Here is an 18434-nt window from a genome sequence, read left to right as displayed (position 1 = left end):
AAAATGACCAAGGCCGGGTTCACACCGTACGTGTTAGCAGAGCGTATTGTTTTCGCCGTCCATGTTAAAGGTGCTCTAAGCGATGTCATGGGTTTTTAGGCCAAAACATTTTTTGTCACATACAGCAAACATCTCCTCACTATCCGCTAGCTGCCTGTCCCCTGAACACATTGTAAAAAACACGGTCTCTGTAGTCGCCACAAGCTCTGAAAACGGCAATAAAAACAATCTATTTTTGTTGCGCTGCTAAAGGCTGATTTATACTGATATATACGGACCTACGCCGGAGCCTCTGCACCGTAGGCTATGCGTCTGTTTTCATTTATACTTCTGCGTCATTGTCCGCGTCGACATGCATGCAGACCACTAGGAGGCAGTGTCCATGATCATGTTTAGTATCAAAACAAAAGTGAAGAAGAAGCAGCTCGTCATGTACGTTGTCAGGGAAGCTTACAAACAGAAACGGCAGAGAAGCGGCAAATGACTTTTGTTGCAGTTTGACTTCATGTGTCCTCTGAAACAGTGTTTTTTCACTCATAGTGAAGTTGAAAGTGCTCGCTCTTCTCCAAATGCTCCGCGCCAGTTTTTTGACCCGAGGGAGTGGTTCTAGCAGACCAATCACAGCGCTTGCACGTAGAATTGATGTGTTGTTACATTTTTGAAGAGGTGCACGTCAGGCTACGTCGTAGGCTACGCATGCTACGCACAGCCTACGCCGTTCCTACGGCATACACTCAACGCAGAGGTATAAATCAGCCTTAACGCTCAATTAAAGTGAAAGTACACCATTGATGGACAAAATAAATATGATTTCACACAAAAAGTGATTAAAATGCACAGAATAAGCATATGTAGTGTGAATTGAAGTATGTCAGGAAAGAAAATTAATATTAAAAAATATTTATAGAAGATTTACTCATTTAAACTTGTTTTTAATTATTCAGTTTGGGTTAAAGTATGGTATTATAAAAAAACTAAACTAAACTAGCCAGAAAATAAACATTATTTTAGTTATTACACAGACAGCAATATAGGCTCTTGCATACCCAAATCAAACCCGAGTTTGCTGGCTTTTTTCGCTGAGTTTGCAGTGTTGTAAACATGTTCATGCGGCAGATGATGTAAAACAGCTTACCTCATTCGTGTGCAGCAATGGATGACACGAGGCTTATTTTTATTTTTATTCATATTTATTATATGTGAGTTTGTTAACAAACTTTCAAGACTATCTAGTTTATAAATGACCAACCATCTTTGTAAAGAAATGCCCACTTTATGCTGCTGTGACGCTGTACAAACAGTGTGAATACTCGCGCGTCTCTGCAGCTGCAGTTCACGCTCACGCGCCGCTGACGCTTGCGGTGTGAACCCGGCCTAAGACTCAGCTGGGCAGGTCATTCTACCAGCAGAGAACTGTCAAGATGAAGGTCCATGAAAGTGATTTTGTGCCTCTTTGGGATGACACCACAAGGCTCCATTCACTTTCAGATCACAAGCTTCTGGAGGGCGCATAAGTCTGGAGTAGTGAGGTGTAATGGTGTAGTGGTGCAGAGCCTGTGGTTGTCTTTTAGCCAAACATCAGTGCTTTGAATTTGATGCAAGTGATAGCCAGTGCAAACCGATGAAGAGAGGTGTGATGTGTGCTCTCTTCGGCTCGGTAAAGAGAGTGTGAACTGTCTTTCTATAGTCTTTAATGTGATGTCAGGTGAAAACTATGAATTAAAAAGGCATAACCATAAAAACACTAAACCACACTATTAACAACTTACTGTTGTTGCTCTTGATCTTATCCTCAGTCAGAATCTTCTGGATGGCTTTTACCATGTGCTCCACCATACAAGTGTACTGGTTCTTCTTCCACTCGTCTGGAGGAACACGAAGGGTAGATGTCTTCTGGAAGGTCCCGTCCTCATTTGGCAGAAGCTCTCCAAGATCCACATCCTCATGGTGCTCCTCTCCATTTCTTAACCAGGTAATAGTGACTCCTGATGGGTAGAAACCTGTCACATGACACACTACTGGAGAAGAAAGATTCTTCTGTAACAGAGACACTTCAGGAGCTGAAAAAGATTGAGATAAATGTGAGGAAAGCCCCTTTATATACACACATATATAAATTATCTTGTTGAACAAAAGCGAATTTCTGAGCAAGGTACCTCTTATCTCTAAATCTGCTTTGCTTAACTTCAAGAACTCTTTCAGCCAGTAAACACAGTCATTTTTGAAGTATTGTTTCAGAAATTCAAGCTGTGCTCTGTTATTATTATTATGATCCCTGCTGTACAGATGTGATGTATTCGCCCCTCTTCATGTCCAGTGAGATGAAATCCTCTCCATCATAAGCGTACTTATCAAAGTGTGATTCATCCAGTCACATCCATACATCCTCTGATACGTATGAACACCTGAAGATGAAAACGGGATACCATGAGATCTGCTCTTTAATGTAAAGGGTCATTTTCACATTTAAAATGTAGTATAAAGCATTTTAACTCACCATTTGACTGATTGAATTGCTTCATTAGATCATGAATGTTGAGTTTGTAGATCTGCTGCACACGTTCTCTGATCTCAGTGTAGTTCCTCCACTTTTCTGTTGATGTAAACTCCTTCATCCAGTCCTGTCTGGGAAAGATCCTCATTATGTTATTGTCATAATAATCTATCTGTTGACCATCCAGTGTAGTTACAGCAGAAAACTCGGGGATTCCTGCAGTCATCTGTCCACTTATTTCAATGTAAGTGGTGACGAAGCTGTAAAACCCTGAAAAAATATTGAACAAAACAACACAAAGACATAAAGCTCTGAAACAGTTAAACTCCACATAAATAAATCAAATTACTGTTCGTGTCATTCAGGTTTTTTTTATTTTTTAAGTTCAATTCAATACATTTGCACAGATATTTAAGTATTTTAGTTCAAAATTCATCCTGTGAAAATGTTTTAAAATTTAACATTTGTTTATACTTTATTTTATTTGCCTTTAGCAGCTAATTTTTTGTGATATCAACTTCAAAACTGGACACAACTTGGTTAGATATATGGCGTTAATTTTATAGAAATTTTAGAGTAAAGTCATATAGGGCTGTTTTCAGTCTGATATAGTTTTGCCTTCAAAATAGACCTGCCTGTCAAATACACATCATTGGAAAATACTCAAACGACTGAATTCTTGCAAAGGAAAAAAAAAGAAAAAAGAAAAAAAAAAGCTGCTTTTCAACAGCGGAAACAGCGAGCACTAAATCAGATAAAAAAAATAAATAAAAAAAAACACCTCATGATTTTCTGTCAGTTCAACAATTATAAAATGTAATATTAGTTGAAAAACTTAGACTAAACAGAAGATAGTAATGTTGCATTGGAAATAAACTGAAATAAGTTTAAGTTGAAGCACAAAAAATAACTGAAAAAAAAATTAAACTGAAATAAAAAATAAATTTTACCTTAAATAGCAATAATAAAAAAATAAAAAATAAACAGCAAGAGCATAAAACCAAAAATTAATTAAAAATTAACATGCAAATATAAACTAAAAATATAAAAATAAAAGCTAATTCAAAATATAGAATTAGCTTATAAATATATCGTTAAATTATATAGTTAATAACACTAACTAAACTAAAACTGAAATAAAATAAATTAAACCTAAATTGCAATATTTAAAAAAAAAAGACACATAATGAAATTACAAAAAAAAATTAACATAAAAATCTAAACTAAAAATATAAAAATAAAAGCCAATTCAAAATCATAATAAAACTAAAGTAAATTCAACACACGGAAGTAGCTGAAGGATCTTGCTGACAGATGTTCATCGTTTAAATGAATCTCACCTGAATGAACCAAAGGTACACAGATGAAGAAAATTATGAACTTCATTCTGGAAGAAAATCCTTGTATTTGACACGGACTCTATATTTGTAGTCGTCGAAGAGCACTAAAACTCTTTAGTCTTCACCCACATCTGAATCAACAGGAAGAAGCATATACTAAAGGAAGCTGCAGATTGAACAGACGTCACTGATGCTCTAGATTAAAAACCTCAATGCGGACGTTTAGAAGGATCTTTATTGTACATGTATACAAAATGTTCATGCTCAAAAGAAACAAAAAACAATAAAACAGCAACATCAAGGTAGCATGAAATGAATCCGTATGATTCAACATGATCACTTTATCCGCCTTATTTTGCAATGCAGAAATGAGCTTTTATCTGTAAATGTGCAAGACTTCAGATTCATTAGCCAGGAAATAAAACAAAGGCGCCATATTATGCCTTCTTACAAAGTCTTGATTTTGTTTTTGGGCTCCACTAGAATAGGATCCATGCTTAAATGTTCAAAACACATTATTTTCCCCAAATTTAACATTGTTGCAGCTCCTCTCTCTCTCTAATGTTCACTTGACACCACCATCCATCCCTTGAGACTGACCGTATATGATCGCATCCACCTATATAAGAATCTGCTACATATTCTTGCAAAGAGACTCAAAGATGTCGCTCTAAACAGGACCGACCAAACAAGCCCCATGTGGAGCAGAACCAGACCTGACCCAACCAAGACAACAAGACACACGTCAGGAAAATATCCCACCCAACACCTCGTCCAGAGCTTCAGCACCCAGACCAGATCCAGACAGACAAAGACTGAAGAAAAAACATGTTTTATTCTAGTTTAATGTTTTCATCAACACATGAATGTGGGTAAGTTCCTTTAAAAAAAGCAACATTTTGAGCAAAAAGCGGAGAAAATGAAAGACTTCATCCAGATCAGATCAGATTCAGAACGATGATCGAGTCCATCAACATCCCTAAATCTTCAGTCATTTCCTCTTCAGGGATCAACATTTCACTCAGCAACATTAGGCAGTTCTGATTTATATCCTGTTTAATGTTTGATGATCGAGTTATTTTACATATGCATCTGCTTACATCTGATATCGCTTGTTTCTGCTTCTTCTTCGCCTGTGTTTTGATCAGGAGATTCTCTTCTCTTTCAGAAGGTGTGTAATAGCGCCCCCTACCATATAACAGTGAAAACACAGAGAGCCTGAAAAATTCTACCAATGGTGAGGAAAGTGTTAATATTAATATCAGTTGATCTGTTGGTCCAGTGAACACTCAGTATTGATCGTCTATCAGCTCTCAGAAAGGATATTTTTCATGGTCATAGAAACATAACTCTTTGAATTTGCACAATGGTTTTATTTCACTAAATCACAAACACATGATTAGTCTAAACATACACATACACACACAATGGAAAGTGAAAGTGAATGAAACTGAAACATAACCACACATAACAATCAGTTAATCAGTTAACAACAAGCATATAATGCATGCTATGAGGAGATGATGTACATAAATGTGCAGGGTGTTAAACGAGGATCATTTTGATAGGAAGCATGATACCAATAAAGTTACATTTTTGTAACACATGTTTGTTTTCATTTAGTACTGCCCTTCAGAAGCAACAGAAGATATTTGGATGTTTCCTGGAAGACAAAATAACACAATATTCCTTGATCTTCAAATTCAAAAGTTTTCACCCCCCGACTCTTAATGCATCGTGTTTCCTTCTGGAGCATCAGTGAATGTTTGAACCTTTTTTAATAGTTGTGTTTGATCCCTCAGTTGTTCTCAGTGTGAAAAGACGGATCTCAAAATCATTCAGTCACTGCTGGAAAGGGTTCAAATATACAAAAGATGCTGGAAAACTGAAGAATCTGCAGGATTTTTCTGAAGAACAGAGCTCAGTTTAACTGCTCAGGACAAACAAGAGACTCATGAACAACCATCACAAAACACACAAACAGTCGTGGATCATCAGGGAACCACACACAGTATTGAGAATCAATGCTTCACATACTTATGAATGGGGTTATTTTAATAAATTCAGATATTTTTTTTTTTTTTTTTTTTTTTTTTTTTTGTCTTGTGGACTTTTATATGAAATACTTTATTCAGGACAGTACTAAATAAAAAATAATATGCAATTTTTATGATCCTTCTTATTTCGTTTAACTTTTTTTTTTTTTTTTTGTTTAACAATGACAATTTTTTTCATATATATATATATATATATATATATATATATATATATATATATATATATATATATATATATACTATGAATAAAGTGACAACAAATGCATCAAATGGTGTGGTGTATTATTTAAAGGAACAGTGCACCCACAAATGAAAACGGTCATCATACTTACCAGCATGTCAGTCCAGATTTGATGTTTAAAAGTCTTCTGGGTAAAGGTAAATGCAACATTTATCTGACATTATCAACAAGAAAACTATACTAACATATTTGTGATTAATACAACTTTAAAAAGATCCAGGACCGGTCATTCCAGATTAAATATAAACTCATAAACAGTCATCTAAATAATACATTGATGCATACTGAAAAGACATACTGCATGTATTGTTGTGGACAACAGCAGCTGTCAAAAGATAAGACTATTAACAAAGAACTCATTGAACACATGTATAAACTTACTTGAATGCCAGTGTACTCGTATAATGAGAAAATCAGTGACTCAGCAGCAAAAAGAAGTGAAGCTATTAGTGATTACAATACAAAATATATGTTTATTTTGAATCTCAGGATACTGAGACAAAAAGTGTAAATTGTGAGATATAAAGCAATAAAATAAATAAATATTAAATACAATTGCAAGATAGTTTTTCTCCATTTTTACACATATACTTTTACTATTTTCAGCTTTATATTTTCTTGCATATGAGTTTTATTGGAAAAAAAATTGCACGTGTTCTTAAACTAACAAACTCAAATTATTAGTAATCAGAAAACTTACAAATTAAAGATAAGTAAACTGTACATTTACAAAAAAGTGACATTTTAATTTAAAAATATATACATATAAGTGTACATATCAGTATAAAATATACTTCATATCAGTATCTGGATGTTCTTTAGCTGATTATACAGCGACGCGTCTCCGGTGTGTTTTTATGGCACACATATACAGTGTTCTTTTCCTTCACTTGTAAGCAATTCCATGAAGTCCATACTTCATAAAACATGTTATATTGTTCAACAATGAAATGTGTTTTGGTCACACAATCTTGCTGGAAATCATCTGATCTCGCTCATCCTGAAGACTGAAATCTGGACTGAAACCAGACTAAGATCTGGAGTCTGTGCAGACGATTGGAGGAAACTCTTCAAAGACCTTTGTCGATGTAAACCTCCTCTTCACTTTCACAGGGAACCGGCTTAAATTTATAATACCTGCTCAGCCGTTTCTGTGAAGAAATGTCATAAATATGAATTAATTGAGGTTATTTTAATTACATTACTGAAACAGCATGTGACTAATTCCAGATCATATTGCATTTGAATGGTTTTGCAATTTGTGCTATTAGACACTGCAATTGTAAAAGCAGCAAATTCTGCAAATCTCTTTCTCTGAAATGAAGATAAACATTTGGCTTTTAAAACTTAGCTTTCTTAATTGTTGGCAGTTGCATCAAATAAATGCATGTGTGTATCTAAACATTTAAATCAGTATTTTTGAAATGCATCCTTTTTATAGTTACAGAAAACTGTTTGAGTCCAAATGAAATTAGATTTGGCCCGTTTATTCCAATTGACATGGTTAGATGAGATGGGATTTAGTCTGCTATTGTGGTCCATGTAATGCAATTACTGAAAACTGGACTATGCATAGACAATATGTCTCGACACTAGCTTTCAGAAGTTTGTTATCACATGTAAATTTAACTGAAGTGATGGCTGTTGAAGTAAATAATTCAAAAATAATAGTGATTTTCAACAGTGTCCATGTTTAATTCCACTTTACTGTAATTTCTATCAAACTCATTAAAATGTCTGTGTAAATCCAAACATTTGAATGCGTGTGTGATTGTTGAGGACATTCCCATCATCCCATCAGCTGATGAAACCACTTGAATGAGAAATAAGAGCAGAAAAAAAGATGTAAACATACACTTACTTTGTGAATAATCCAGACTGCAGCACCAATAACCAGGACTGTGATCACACACACCAGTACTGTGAAGTATGGTACAGGTCCTTAAGAAAATAAACACTTAAAAAACAATAATATACAGAAACAGCAATATAAGGCTGAAACAACTAACTGATGAAATAATAATCAATAATGACAAGTTGAACAAGCCTCAACAATAACATGAGAACAAACCTGTTTGTATAATGCACTGAGTGAACAACAACTTTTAAATAAACACACAAAGCTGTCACATGACTTCAGAAGACATGAAATACAGCCCACGAGTCATTTCATAATACTATAATATGTTGTTTTAGGATAGGATAAACTTTGTAGCATAACCCTTAAAAACACTGTACGGCACTATTAACTACTTACTGTAGTTACTCCTGATCTCATCCTCAGTCAGAATCCTCTTTATGGTTTTTCCCATGTGCTCCACCACACAAGTGTACTGGTTCTTCTTCCACTCGTCTGGAGGAATACGAAGGGAAGATGTCCTCTGGAAGGTCTCGTCCTCATTTGGCAGAATCGCTCCAAGATCCACATCCTCATGGTGATTCACTCCATTTCTTAACCAGCTAATAGTGACTCCTGATGGGTAGAAACCTGTCACATGACACACTACTGGAGAAGAGGGATCCTTCTGTAACAGAGACACTTCAGGAGCTGAAAAAGATTGAGATAAATGTGAGGAACATATTTAATACTTCAGATTAGATCAGTTACATTTATGCATAAGATTATCTCAAGCAAAATTTGTTGTTTCAATGAAGCAATGCTTGAGAAAAGAAAGACATTAAAGGGTTAGTTCACCTAAAAATGAAAACAATGTCATTAATTACTCTCCCTCATGTCGTTCCACACCCGTAAGACCTTCATTCATCTTCAGAACACAAATTGAGATATTTTTGTTGAAATCCAATGGTTCAATATTAATATTATAAAGTGACGAGAATATTTTTGGTGCGCCAAAAAAACAAAATAACAACTTATTTAGTGATGGCCGATTTCAAAACACTGCTTCATGAAGCTTCGGAGCGTTATGAATCAGCGTATCGAATCACCAAAGTCACATGATTTCAGCCGTTGGTGGTTTGACACGCGATCGAATCATGATTCGACACACTGATTCATTTGTGCTCCGAATCTTCCTCAAGCAGTGTTTTGAAATCGGCCATCACTAAATAAGTCGTTATTTTGTTTTTTTGGCTTTATAACATTAATATTGAGCCACTGTACTCACATGAACTGATTTAAATATGTTTTTAGTACATTAATGGATCTTGAGAGAGGAAATGTCATTGCTGGCTATGCAGGCCTCACTGAGCCATCGGATTTCAACTAAAATATCTTAATTTGTGTTCTGAAGATGAATGAAGGTCTTACGGGTGTGGAACGACATGAGGGAGAGTAATTCATTTTTGGGTGAACTAACCCTTTAATGACTCATTGTAATAATAAAAAAGATCTATTGTTAAACAAAGTGAATTTCTCAAAGACAAGATACCTATTGTTTTCTCTAAATCTGCTTTCCCTAATGTCAAGAACTCCTTCAGCCAGTAAACACACTCATCTTCATAGTATTGTTTCAGAGATTCAAGCTGTGCTCTGTCATTATTCCACTTCTGTACTGTGGATATTGCCTGTGCTACAGGTGTGTTGTATCTGAGCTCCTTCAGGTCCAGTGAGATGAAGTCCTCTCCATCATAACTGTACTGATCAAACCCTTGTGAGTCTCCAGTATGATCATCCCACTCACATCCATACATCCTCTGATACGAATGAACACCTGAAAAAAAGGGGGGGGGGGGGGGGGGTACAACATCTGCTCTTTATCGTTAACGTACAAGATAATCTTTCACTTTTTAAATTATAGTATAAAGCATTTTAACTCACCATGTGACTGATTGAATCGCTCCATTACAACACGAATGTTGTTTTTGTAGATCTGCTGCACATGTTTTCTGATCTTAGTGTCTTGTTTCCACATGTGTGTAGATGCAAAATCCTTTATCCAGTTCTTTCTGGGAATCAGTTCCATTATGTTACTGTCATAATAATCGATCTGTTGATCATCCAGCGTAGTTACAGCAGAAAACTCTGGGATTCCTGCAATTGTTGTTCCATTTATTCCAGTGTATGTGGTGATGAACCTGTGTCTCTCTGAACAAACAACACAAGACATAAAGCTCTCAAACACGGCTAAGCATCTCATAGTGTCAAATCAAATTTTAAATACCACTATACAAATGAATATTAAGTTAATTCAAGACATTAATCCTAATGAAAACAATTTCTTTTTGTTGCAGAGTTCTACTTTTTCTTACTCATTCAAACATTTTCTGAATCCAGGGAATCTGATCTTTACATGAGCAACTAAACCAAATAAATTCTATTAAAGACATCTCATGATTTTCTGTCTGTTCAACACACAGAAGTAGCTGAAGGTCTCGCTGACAGAGAATTCATTGTTAAAACGATGTTACGAAATGAATCTCACCTGAATGAACTAAAGGTAAGTAGATAAAGAAAATGATGAACTTCATTCTGGACGAAAATCCTTCATTCTTTGTGTAGTCGCTGTAAAAACACATTAGTCTTCACATCATCTGAATCAAAATGAAAAACAGGTTACAGAGCGAAGCAACGGCAGCCTGAGAGTAAAAGGATCTACCCTAAACTTCCGTATCGGGGCTGTTTCTATAGAGCTCAGTGACGTCTGTACTGTAACCTGTTTTTCCAGTTGATTCTGGTGTGGCAAAGAGTTTTTACAGCGCTCTTCGGTGATTACAGTTATGGAATTGTGGGTCAAATTCATTGATTTTCACCCAGAATGAAGTTCATCATTTTCTTAATCTGCGTACCTTTCGTTTACTCAGGTGAGATTCGTTTCAAAGTCATTTAAACGGTGAATTCTCTGTCTGTCAATTCACATTTATGACTGTGATATTTGGCTAACAGGAAAATAAGGTTTATAAAATAAATATAATTTTTTCTTTCCACATTCATGAAAGCCACACTGAAGCTTCATTGAAATCGTTTCATTTGTCTCATACTGGCAGATTTTTTTAAATGGCAAGTGAGACACAAGACTGAGAATAGCCATTTGTAAAAGATTTTAATGTAAATGAAAGATTGCTGTGCAGATATGTCTGTGTGCCACAGTCCTGTAGACATTGTTATCTGTGCAAGAGTATTGATTTGAAATTATAGTCGTTATAAAATGGAAGAAACTGCTTCTGAAACAAGAAAAAATGTGGACTTCAGTTTGTGGGGAATTGATTGGATGGTTGTGGTTTGCTATAGCTCATGTGAGTGACAGGTTGCCTCGTCATTAGAGAAGAGATGCTGCTGCTGCAAGAGGGAGGGGAAGTTATTCTGATTACAAGATTACAAGACACATTAAGTAAAAAACGAATGGTCATTTATTATAAATACTGCAATATTCCATAAAAGTTGTTGAATCTTGATTTCATACTGAGTTGTAATAACAGCAGTTTCTCCGGCACGTGAATGTGAGTGAGTTTGGAAAGAGCGTCTTCTTGGCAAAAGCTTCCAGTCAGATTCAGGCCTTTAGCTGCTCTGTTCCTCTTCCTCATCCTCATCCATAGTCCTTGTCTCCAGTCTCGTTACGCTACAATATTCCATAAAAAAAATTGTGTCAAATAGTAATTTTAAAAGCTTTGTTTGTTGTGTTTTTGTGATGTTGATCGTGTGTTTAATGTTTGTTCAGAGAGACACAGGTTCATCACCACATACACTGGAATAAATGGAACAACAATTGCAGGAATCCCAGAGTTTTCTGCTGTAACTACACTGGATGATCAACAGATCGATTATTATGACAGTAACATAATGGAACTGATTCCCAGAAAGAACTGGATAAAGGATTTTGCATCTACACACATGTGGAAAAAAGACACTAAGATCAGAAAACACGTGCAGCAGATCTACAAAAACAACATTCGTGTTGTAATGGAGCGATTCAATCAGTCACATGGTGAGTTAAAATGCTTTATACCGTGGTTTGTCTGAATACTTGATTCTGATTGGCTGGAAGGTGTGCAATAAAATGCACAGGTAGTTCCAAGTCAGTTTAATCACCATTCTATATTAATCTGCTGTTCCCTTTCAAGGGAACTCGTGCTGCGTCAATCGCAGTGGGAACGCCTCTGCATGATTGCGTCATGAAGCGCGTATGAAATCAGTCCAATAGGGAGGCGGAACGTCATAGGTGGGTGACAACACTGACCAGGAACTATAAAGCCTACCCGAAAACACACTCATTCAGCTTCTGTGTCTTCAGCAAGCTCTACGTGTCTATCCTATTTATTGTTGTCTGTCTTGAATATATCAGTGAAATGGCGAGCGAACAAACGTTCAGGAAGTGTGTTCATCCCTGCCCTCGTTTCATTATGGGTGGGGATACACATGAAATGTGCATTGTTTGTTTGGGAGTGCAGCATGCCCAAGCAGCTCTCGAGGGGTCTGCCTGTGTGCATTGTGAGCAGCTACCACTGAGAACGCCGCGCTCCCGCCGAGCCCTCTTTGAGGAGAGTGGGTCGGCTCGCGCCCCTCATGGCTTGGGTCCCGCGTCTGCCAAGGCAGGGTGGCGCCTCATGTCATGGGGTTCGCAGATGGATGTAGCAGAGGGGTTAGAGATGGGCCCAGCCCTATCTCGACCCTCACCTGCTGCATCTAATGTGTCAGTTCGGAGTCAGGAAGCACGCGTTGCGGTTTCTTCCGCTCTGGTTGATACAGTCACATTAATGGCGTCCAGTTCTAAGGAATAACGGGAGAAATTGAAGACTCGCAACTTCATTCTCCCGCAAGTGAGGAGCTCATGGAGGTTTTAACTTGTGCCGTGGCTAAGTTGAACATCAATTGGCCGGAAACAAGAGCAACAGGTTAAGGGTAAGCTAGATGAGCGCTTCCTGCCATCTAGATCTGTTCAACCTCCACGTCAGGGCTTATCGTTTTTTCCTGACCTCCACAACGAGGTGTTGAGGTCGTAGAAGAGACCGGTATCTATGTGTACACACTGCAAACCTCAACCTACAGAAATGTAGTGGGTATGAGGAGACACGGTTATGGGGCGATGCCAAAGGCGGAAGAGACGCTTGTGAGCCATCTCTCCCCCCAGGCGGCATAGTCCCTTAAAGCCCCGACGTTGCCCACCAAGCACCTAAAAACCAGGGATGGGCGCTGGTGAACAAAGCATACTCGGCTGCAGGTCAGGCAGCAGCGTGCTTGCATATGATGTCAATTTTGCAAGCATACCAAGCTGACCTGCTCAAAGATTTGGATGAGAGTGAGGAAGTGGGTGCTGATATGATTCAAGAGTTACTTCAGTCAGTTGACTTAGCCCTCCGTGCCACCAAGGAGATGGCTAAATCCATCGGCTGCTCTATGGCAGTCCCACGGAGAGGCATCTCTGGCTAAAGATGTTTCTCTTAGATGCCCCACTGAATCCCTCTGGCCTCTTCGGTGATGCTATATCATCTGTAACCGAGAGGTTCTTAGAATTTAAGAAGCAAGCTGCTGTGCAAGTGCGTCAGGATCCTGAGGGTGGTCCCCTCCGAAGTCAAACGGCATTCACCCTGATATCACGGTGCCCGTTTGCCTTCGGTGCCCTCAGGGGGGCACTCTGCCAACTCCGCCGCAATTCCCTGCGAGTCACCGAGGGTGGTCACTATGGCTCACTATGACAAACCCAGCACCTCTTGGGCTGGATGCTATAGTACAGCCATGGCTAAGGCTGCCGCTGTACGCATTTCCCCTGATTGTGCTGCTCCCGGGAGTTCTGGAGAGAGTTTGCCGGGACAGGGGCCTGTCTGTTATTAGTAGCCCCATACTGGCCAGCCCGAGTATGGTTCTCGGACCTGATGTCCTTGCTAGACGGCTCTCTGATGGAGATTCTGATCAGGAAGGACCTTCTCTCTCAGGCAAGCATCTCGATCCTTCACCCCTGCCTGGAGTTATGGAAACTGTGGGCTTGGCCTCTGAGGGGGCCCAGCTCATAGGTTCAGGTCTCTAAACTAAGGTTGTTGAGACCATTCTCCAATCCAGAGCTCCCTCCACGAGGAAACTTTACACCTTGAAGTGGAAATTATTCACTTCTTGGTGTGAAAATCACCAGTGGGATCCAGTTAACTGCCCCGTTGGCGAGGTGCTGGAGTTCCTGCAGGAAAGATTTTCCACAGGGCTATTCCCCTCCACACTAAAGGTGTATGTGGTGGCCTTAGCTGCTTACCACGCTCCTTTGAGTGGTGTATCTTTGTGTAGACACCTGCTTATAACTCGTTTCCTACGTGGCACTTTGAGGCTTAGACCTGCAATTCACACAAGAGAACCAGCTTGGGATTTGGCCGTTGTTTTACAAGGCCTTTCTATGGCCCCTTTTGAGCCTATTGAAGAAGTCCCAGAGAAGTTTCTCACACTAAAAACAGTGTTTCTCCTTGCTATTACGTCTCTCAAGAGAATTGGAGACATTCAAGCCCTCTCAGTATCTCCATCGTGCTTAGAATTTGCGCCCGGTATGGTCAAGGCTTTCTTGCATCCAAGAGCGGGATACATTCCTAAGGTCCTCACTAATACTGTGAGACCTATTGTGCTGCAGGCCTTCTGTCCTCTATTTACAAAGTCGGACCAGGAAAAGCTTAATCTGCTGTGCCCAGTTAGGGCTTTGGATGCCTATGTCCACAGAGCTGCCATGTGGAGAAAATCTGATCAAATATTTGTATGTTTCTGGTCACCTAGGAAAGGTCTCCCTGCATCCAAGCAGAGAATGAGCAAGTGGGTAGTCGAGGCTATCTCACTTGCTTATGAGTCGGCTGGTCAGCCTTCACCTTTGGCTGTTCGAGCCAAAGGTGAAGGAGTATGGCTGCTTCCAAGGCTTTACTTTCGGGTGTGTCCCTACAAGAAGTTTGTGATGCGGCAGGCTGGTCCTTACTGCACACATTCATGAGGTTCTACGAGCTAGACCTCGGCTCCACTCCAGGGGCACAGGTGCTATCGTGATTGCGTGCATTTCGACTTCACACGTACAGTCACTTGCTCATATTGTTGGCAATGTTGGGATTGTCGTACCCACAGCGATTGACGCATCGTGAGTTCCCTTGAAAGGAATAGGGAATAAGGGTTCCCCTGAATAGGGAACAAGACGCTGCGTCACCCTGCCATACACCCAGCATGACCGTAAGCGCCTTGCTTCAGAATTCAGAAGCTGAATGAGTGTGTTTTCAGGTAGGCTTTACAATTCCTGGTCAGTGACGTCACCCACCTGTGACGTTCCGTCTCTCTACTGGACTGATTTCATACGCGCTTCATGACGCAATCACGCAGAGGCGTTCCCACAGCGATTGACGCAGCGTCTCGTTCCCTATTCAGGGAACTAAGGTTACATACGTAACCAAGACGTTTTCATTTAGGCGCACACACACATGCATCGCACAGAGAAAGCGGAGAAGATTGTGCTGCGTACATACACAAACATTCAGGAGCACAGAAACCTATCAACACTGCCCCTCAACTTTTAGTAATAAAATTGATTCGCTACTGAATCGCTACATTATATTTCTCAGCAACGAGGGGGTAACATTGCTTTTTTGAAGTAAACTCTCAGATTCATTGTTGATAGAGATGCTAAACAGGGTAATTCACACACGCATCTCTCTCTCTTGAAAACTAATTCAAATAAATGCAATCTTACGCACTACTTTATCTCTGTCTGATTCAAAGCAGCAGAATTCTAGATCTAACGAGCTGTAACTGAAGAAAATAACCATCATTTTCATTGTTGAGGCGTTTGTCTTGTTGCTAGAACACTTGTTCATAAAAAAATAAAGTAGTACAGTAGAGTATCCCTCTATCTCCATCTCTTTCAGGTGTTCATACGTATCAGAGGATGTATGGATGTGAGTGGGACGATGAGACTGGAGACTCACAAGGGTTTGATCAGTACGCTTATGATGGAGAGGACTTCATCTCACTGGACCTGAAGGAGCTCAGATACAACACACCTGTACAGCAGGCAGAGCTAACAGTGCAGAAGTGGAATAATGACAGAACACAGCTTGAATTACTTAAACAATACTACGAGGATGAATGCGTTTACTGGCTGAAGAAGTTCTTAAATTTGTCTAAAGCTACTCTTGAGAAAGCAGGTATAGTATCAGAGTTACCAGGAGAGACAGTTGATTATTCCTTTCCTGCATGTGCAGATCCCAGATAAACCGTGTTTCAACAGACAGCTTGATAAATCTATGCAGGTCAACATTAAATTAGGTTTTAGTTTAGAGCTTTATTTATCCCCTTAGAGGCAATTAATTTAGAGTCGCATGGTGCTTCACATATATAACATATATACATTATACATAAATTCTTTCTCTGTTCTCAGTTTTGTTCCCTGTTCTCCATTTACTTCTAGAGCCTCCTAAAGTGTTTCTGCTGCAGAAGAACCCAGGGAATTTTATGTGTCATGTCACAGGTTTTCTCTTCAGAAACACAACCATTTCATGGAGGACGAATGGACGAGATGTAAACAATTCTTGTAAATTGAAGACTGGAGACACGCTACCAAATGAGGACGGGACCTTCCAGAGGAATCTTACCCTCTATGTCCTTTCAGACAAATGTAAGGAGAACCAGTACACTTGTGTGGTGGAGCACAAGACTGAGAAGACTGAGAAGATTCTGACTGTGAATGTGACCCAGAGGAGCAGTAAGAAACCTCATTTTTATACGTGTACGTTTTATTTATTTTAGGGGTCAAACACATGAGAATGCCTTTACTTTATCTGTTGTTGTTGTTTTTAGGTTTGTTTTGTTGTTGTTGTTTCTTCCATATTATTCATTGTGTATTGTGCATATGTTTTTCTGTGTTCTAGAGCCTGGATCAGATGCTTTATATATTCTAATCATTTTTATCCCAGCTTTTGTTGCACTGATTGCACTGTATGTACATAAGAACTGCAGGAAGGAAATCAAAGCTCGTAAGTACAGATGACCTATTTTGAGATATAATCCCCATCATAAGTGCAAATGTGTGTGGCAGTCCAATGAAGAAGAGTGCAGTGAATGTGAACCTGTTGCTAATTCTCTAAAATGATCAAACTATTCAAATTCTGTTGGTGGTGTGTGTGAAATATGTGAATCCCATGATAATATTGTTTAAATTTACAGCATGTTACACCTCTGTTTATCTCTCTTCACAGCCAGCAAGGGGATATTCTATAAGAACACTCAAAACTTGCTAACAGAAAATGAACAGGCTCTTATTTCCACTTCCTCTTAAAGATTTCCATCCTCTCCAGAAGCCTGTGGTGTATGAATGAGCAGCACCTCATGGTGCCTTCACAGAGATGCACAAAATCACTTTCCAGAACCTTTACCTTCACAGTTCCTCACCGGTGGAACAATCTTCCCAACTCTACCTGGACAGCCGAGTCCTTTTATAAAGTTCTTAAGACTTTAAGACTATTTTTCAAGATAGTGAAAGTTCATACTTTTACCTTTTTTCCATCTCTAGTCTTGAGATTTTGCCTCTTAACATTTTTTTTGGAATGAATCATTTTAGCCACTTTTCAAAATTCAGGGCCAAACCGTTCTATTTTGCTTAACCGTTCTATTCCGTGCTGATCCGGCCCAGCCAGTACGGATATGGTTTCATTTTCAACAGCTCCTTGAAATGTAACACAAATGCGTCAGTCATTAGACGCAAGAGTTTAAATGAGATGTTATGAGACGTTAAGAGAAACTGGCTGAAGTGACCAATCCTGAGTGGAAACATCAGTGCACAAATTCTTCCACCTCAGTCTCCATGCCGAGAACGATTTACAATCATGCTGTGCTGAACTAAGCTCAAGTGGAACCATTTCTTTCCGTTCTTAGAACCGTTCTAGAACCGATTTGCCTCTAAACAACCTCATGTAACTAAGATATGACCCAGTGCCATTTTTTATAAAGATACGCATTTTCCCAAACAGTGCAGAGTTCATTTGCAAAAACAGATCTCCATTTTCATTAATTCTCAATAATCAGGTTAGTCAGCTTTGATGAAATTACCCTCAGCTAGAGCATCTTTTCAAAGTGACTAGCAGCCTTCTCACCTGAATACTGTGCGCTGATCTGCTAAAACAGACTTATCAGTTTGTGTACACAAACAACAAGGGCGCTTGTCAGTTTCTGCTGTAAAACGGGAACTCGCGATGCCTTAACAATGGACAATACCGTTTTTTTTTTTTTGACAAAATGTATTTTTTTATTCAAAACTTATTTGTACGTACTATATATGTGCCTTATTTTCTTTCTGTCTTACTGTCACAATTATGTTTAGTTTCTCCATCTTGCTTAAAGGGTTAGTTCACCCAAAAATGAAATTTCTGTCATTTATTACTCACCCTCATGTCGTTCCACACCC

General features: G+C 38.8%; 2 protein-coding genes and 1 pseudogene across 2 annotated transcripts; 1 reads left to right on the top strand and 2 right to left on the bottom strand.

Annotated features, from left to right (window-relative positions):
* Positions 1 to 1719: 1719 nt before the first annotated feature.
* On the bottom strand, positions 1720 to 3880 carry LOC137028230 (major histocompatibility complex class I-related gene protein-like; annotated as a pseudogene).
* Positions 3881 to 7865: 3985 nt separating this feature from the next.
* On the top strand, positions 7866 to 17309 carry LOC137028229 (major histocompatibility complex class I-related gene protein-like). Its single transcript, XM_067397000.1, has 6 exons — positions 7866 to 7873; positions 10847 to 10893; positions 11748 to 12014; positions 15901 to 16179; positions 16443 to 16736; positions 17230 to 17309. Exons 1-6 carry the CDS (start codon positions 7866 to 7868, stop codon positions 17307 to 17309), a joined length of 975 nt encoding a protein of 324 aa, XP_067253101.1.
* Positions 8382 to 10229, bottom strand: LOC137029360 (major histocompatibility complex class I-related gene protein-like). The gene is made up of 3 exons (XM_067398951.1): positions 9911 to 10229; positions 9522 to 9803; positions 8382 to 8680 (listed from the first exon to the last, which is right to left on the bottom strand). Exons 1-3 carry the CDS (start codon positions 10227 to 10229, stop codon positions 8382 to 8384), a joined length of 900 nt encoding a protein of 299 aa, XP_067255052.1.
* Positions 17310 to 18434: the final 1125 nt, after the last annotated feature.

This window comes from Chanodichthys erythropterus, chromosome 10, assembly GCF_024489055.1.
Source record: "Chanodichthys erythropterus isolate Z2021 chromosome 10, ASM2448905v1, whole genome shotgun sequence".
Lineage (NCBI taxonomy): Eukaryota > Metazoa > Chordata > Actinopteri > Cypriniformes > Xenocyprididae > Chanodichthys > Chanodichthys erythropterus.
The sequence above is the reverse complement of the archived record's forward strand: the minus strand, read 5'-3'. Positions and strand labels throughout refer to the sequence as shown.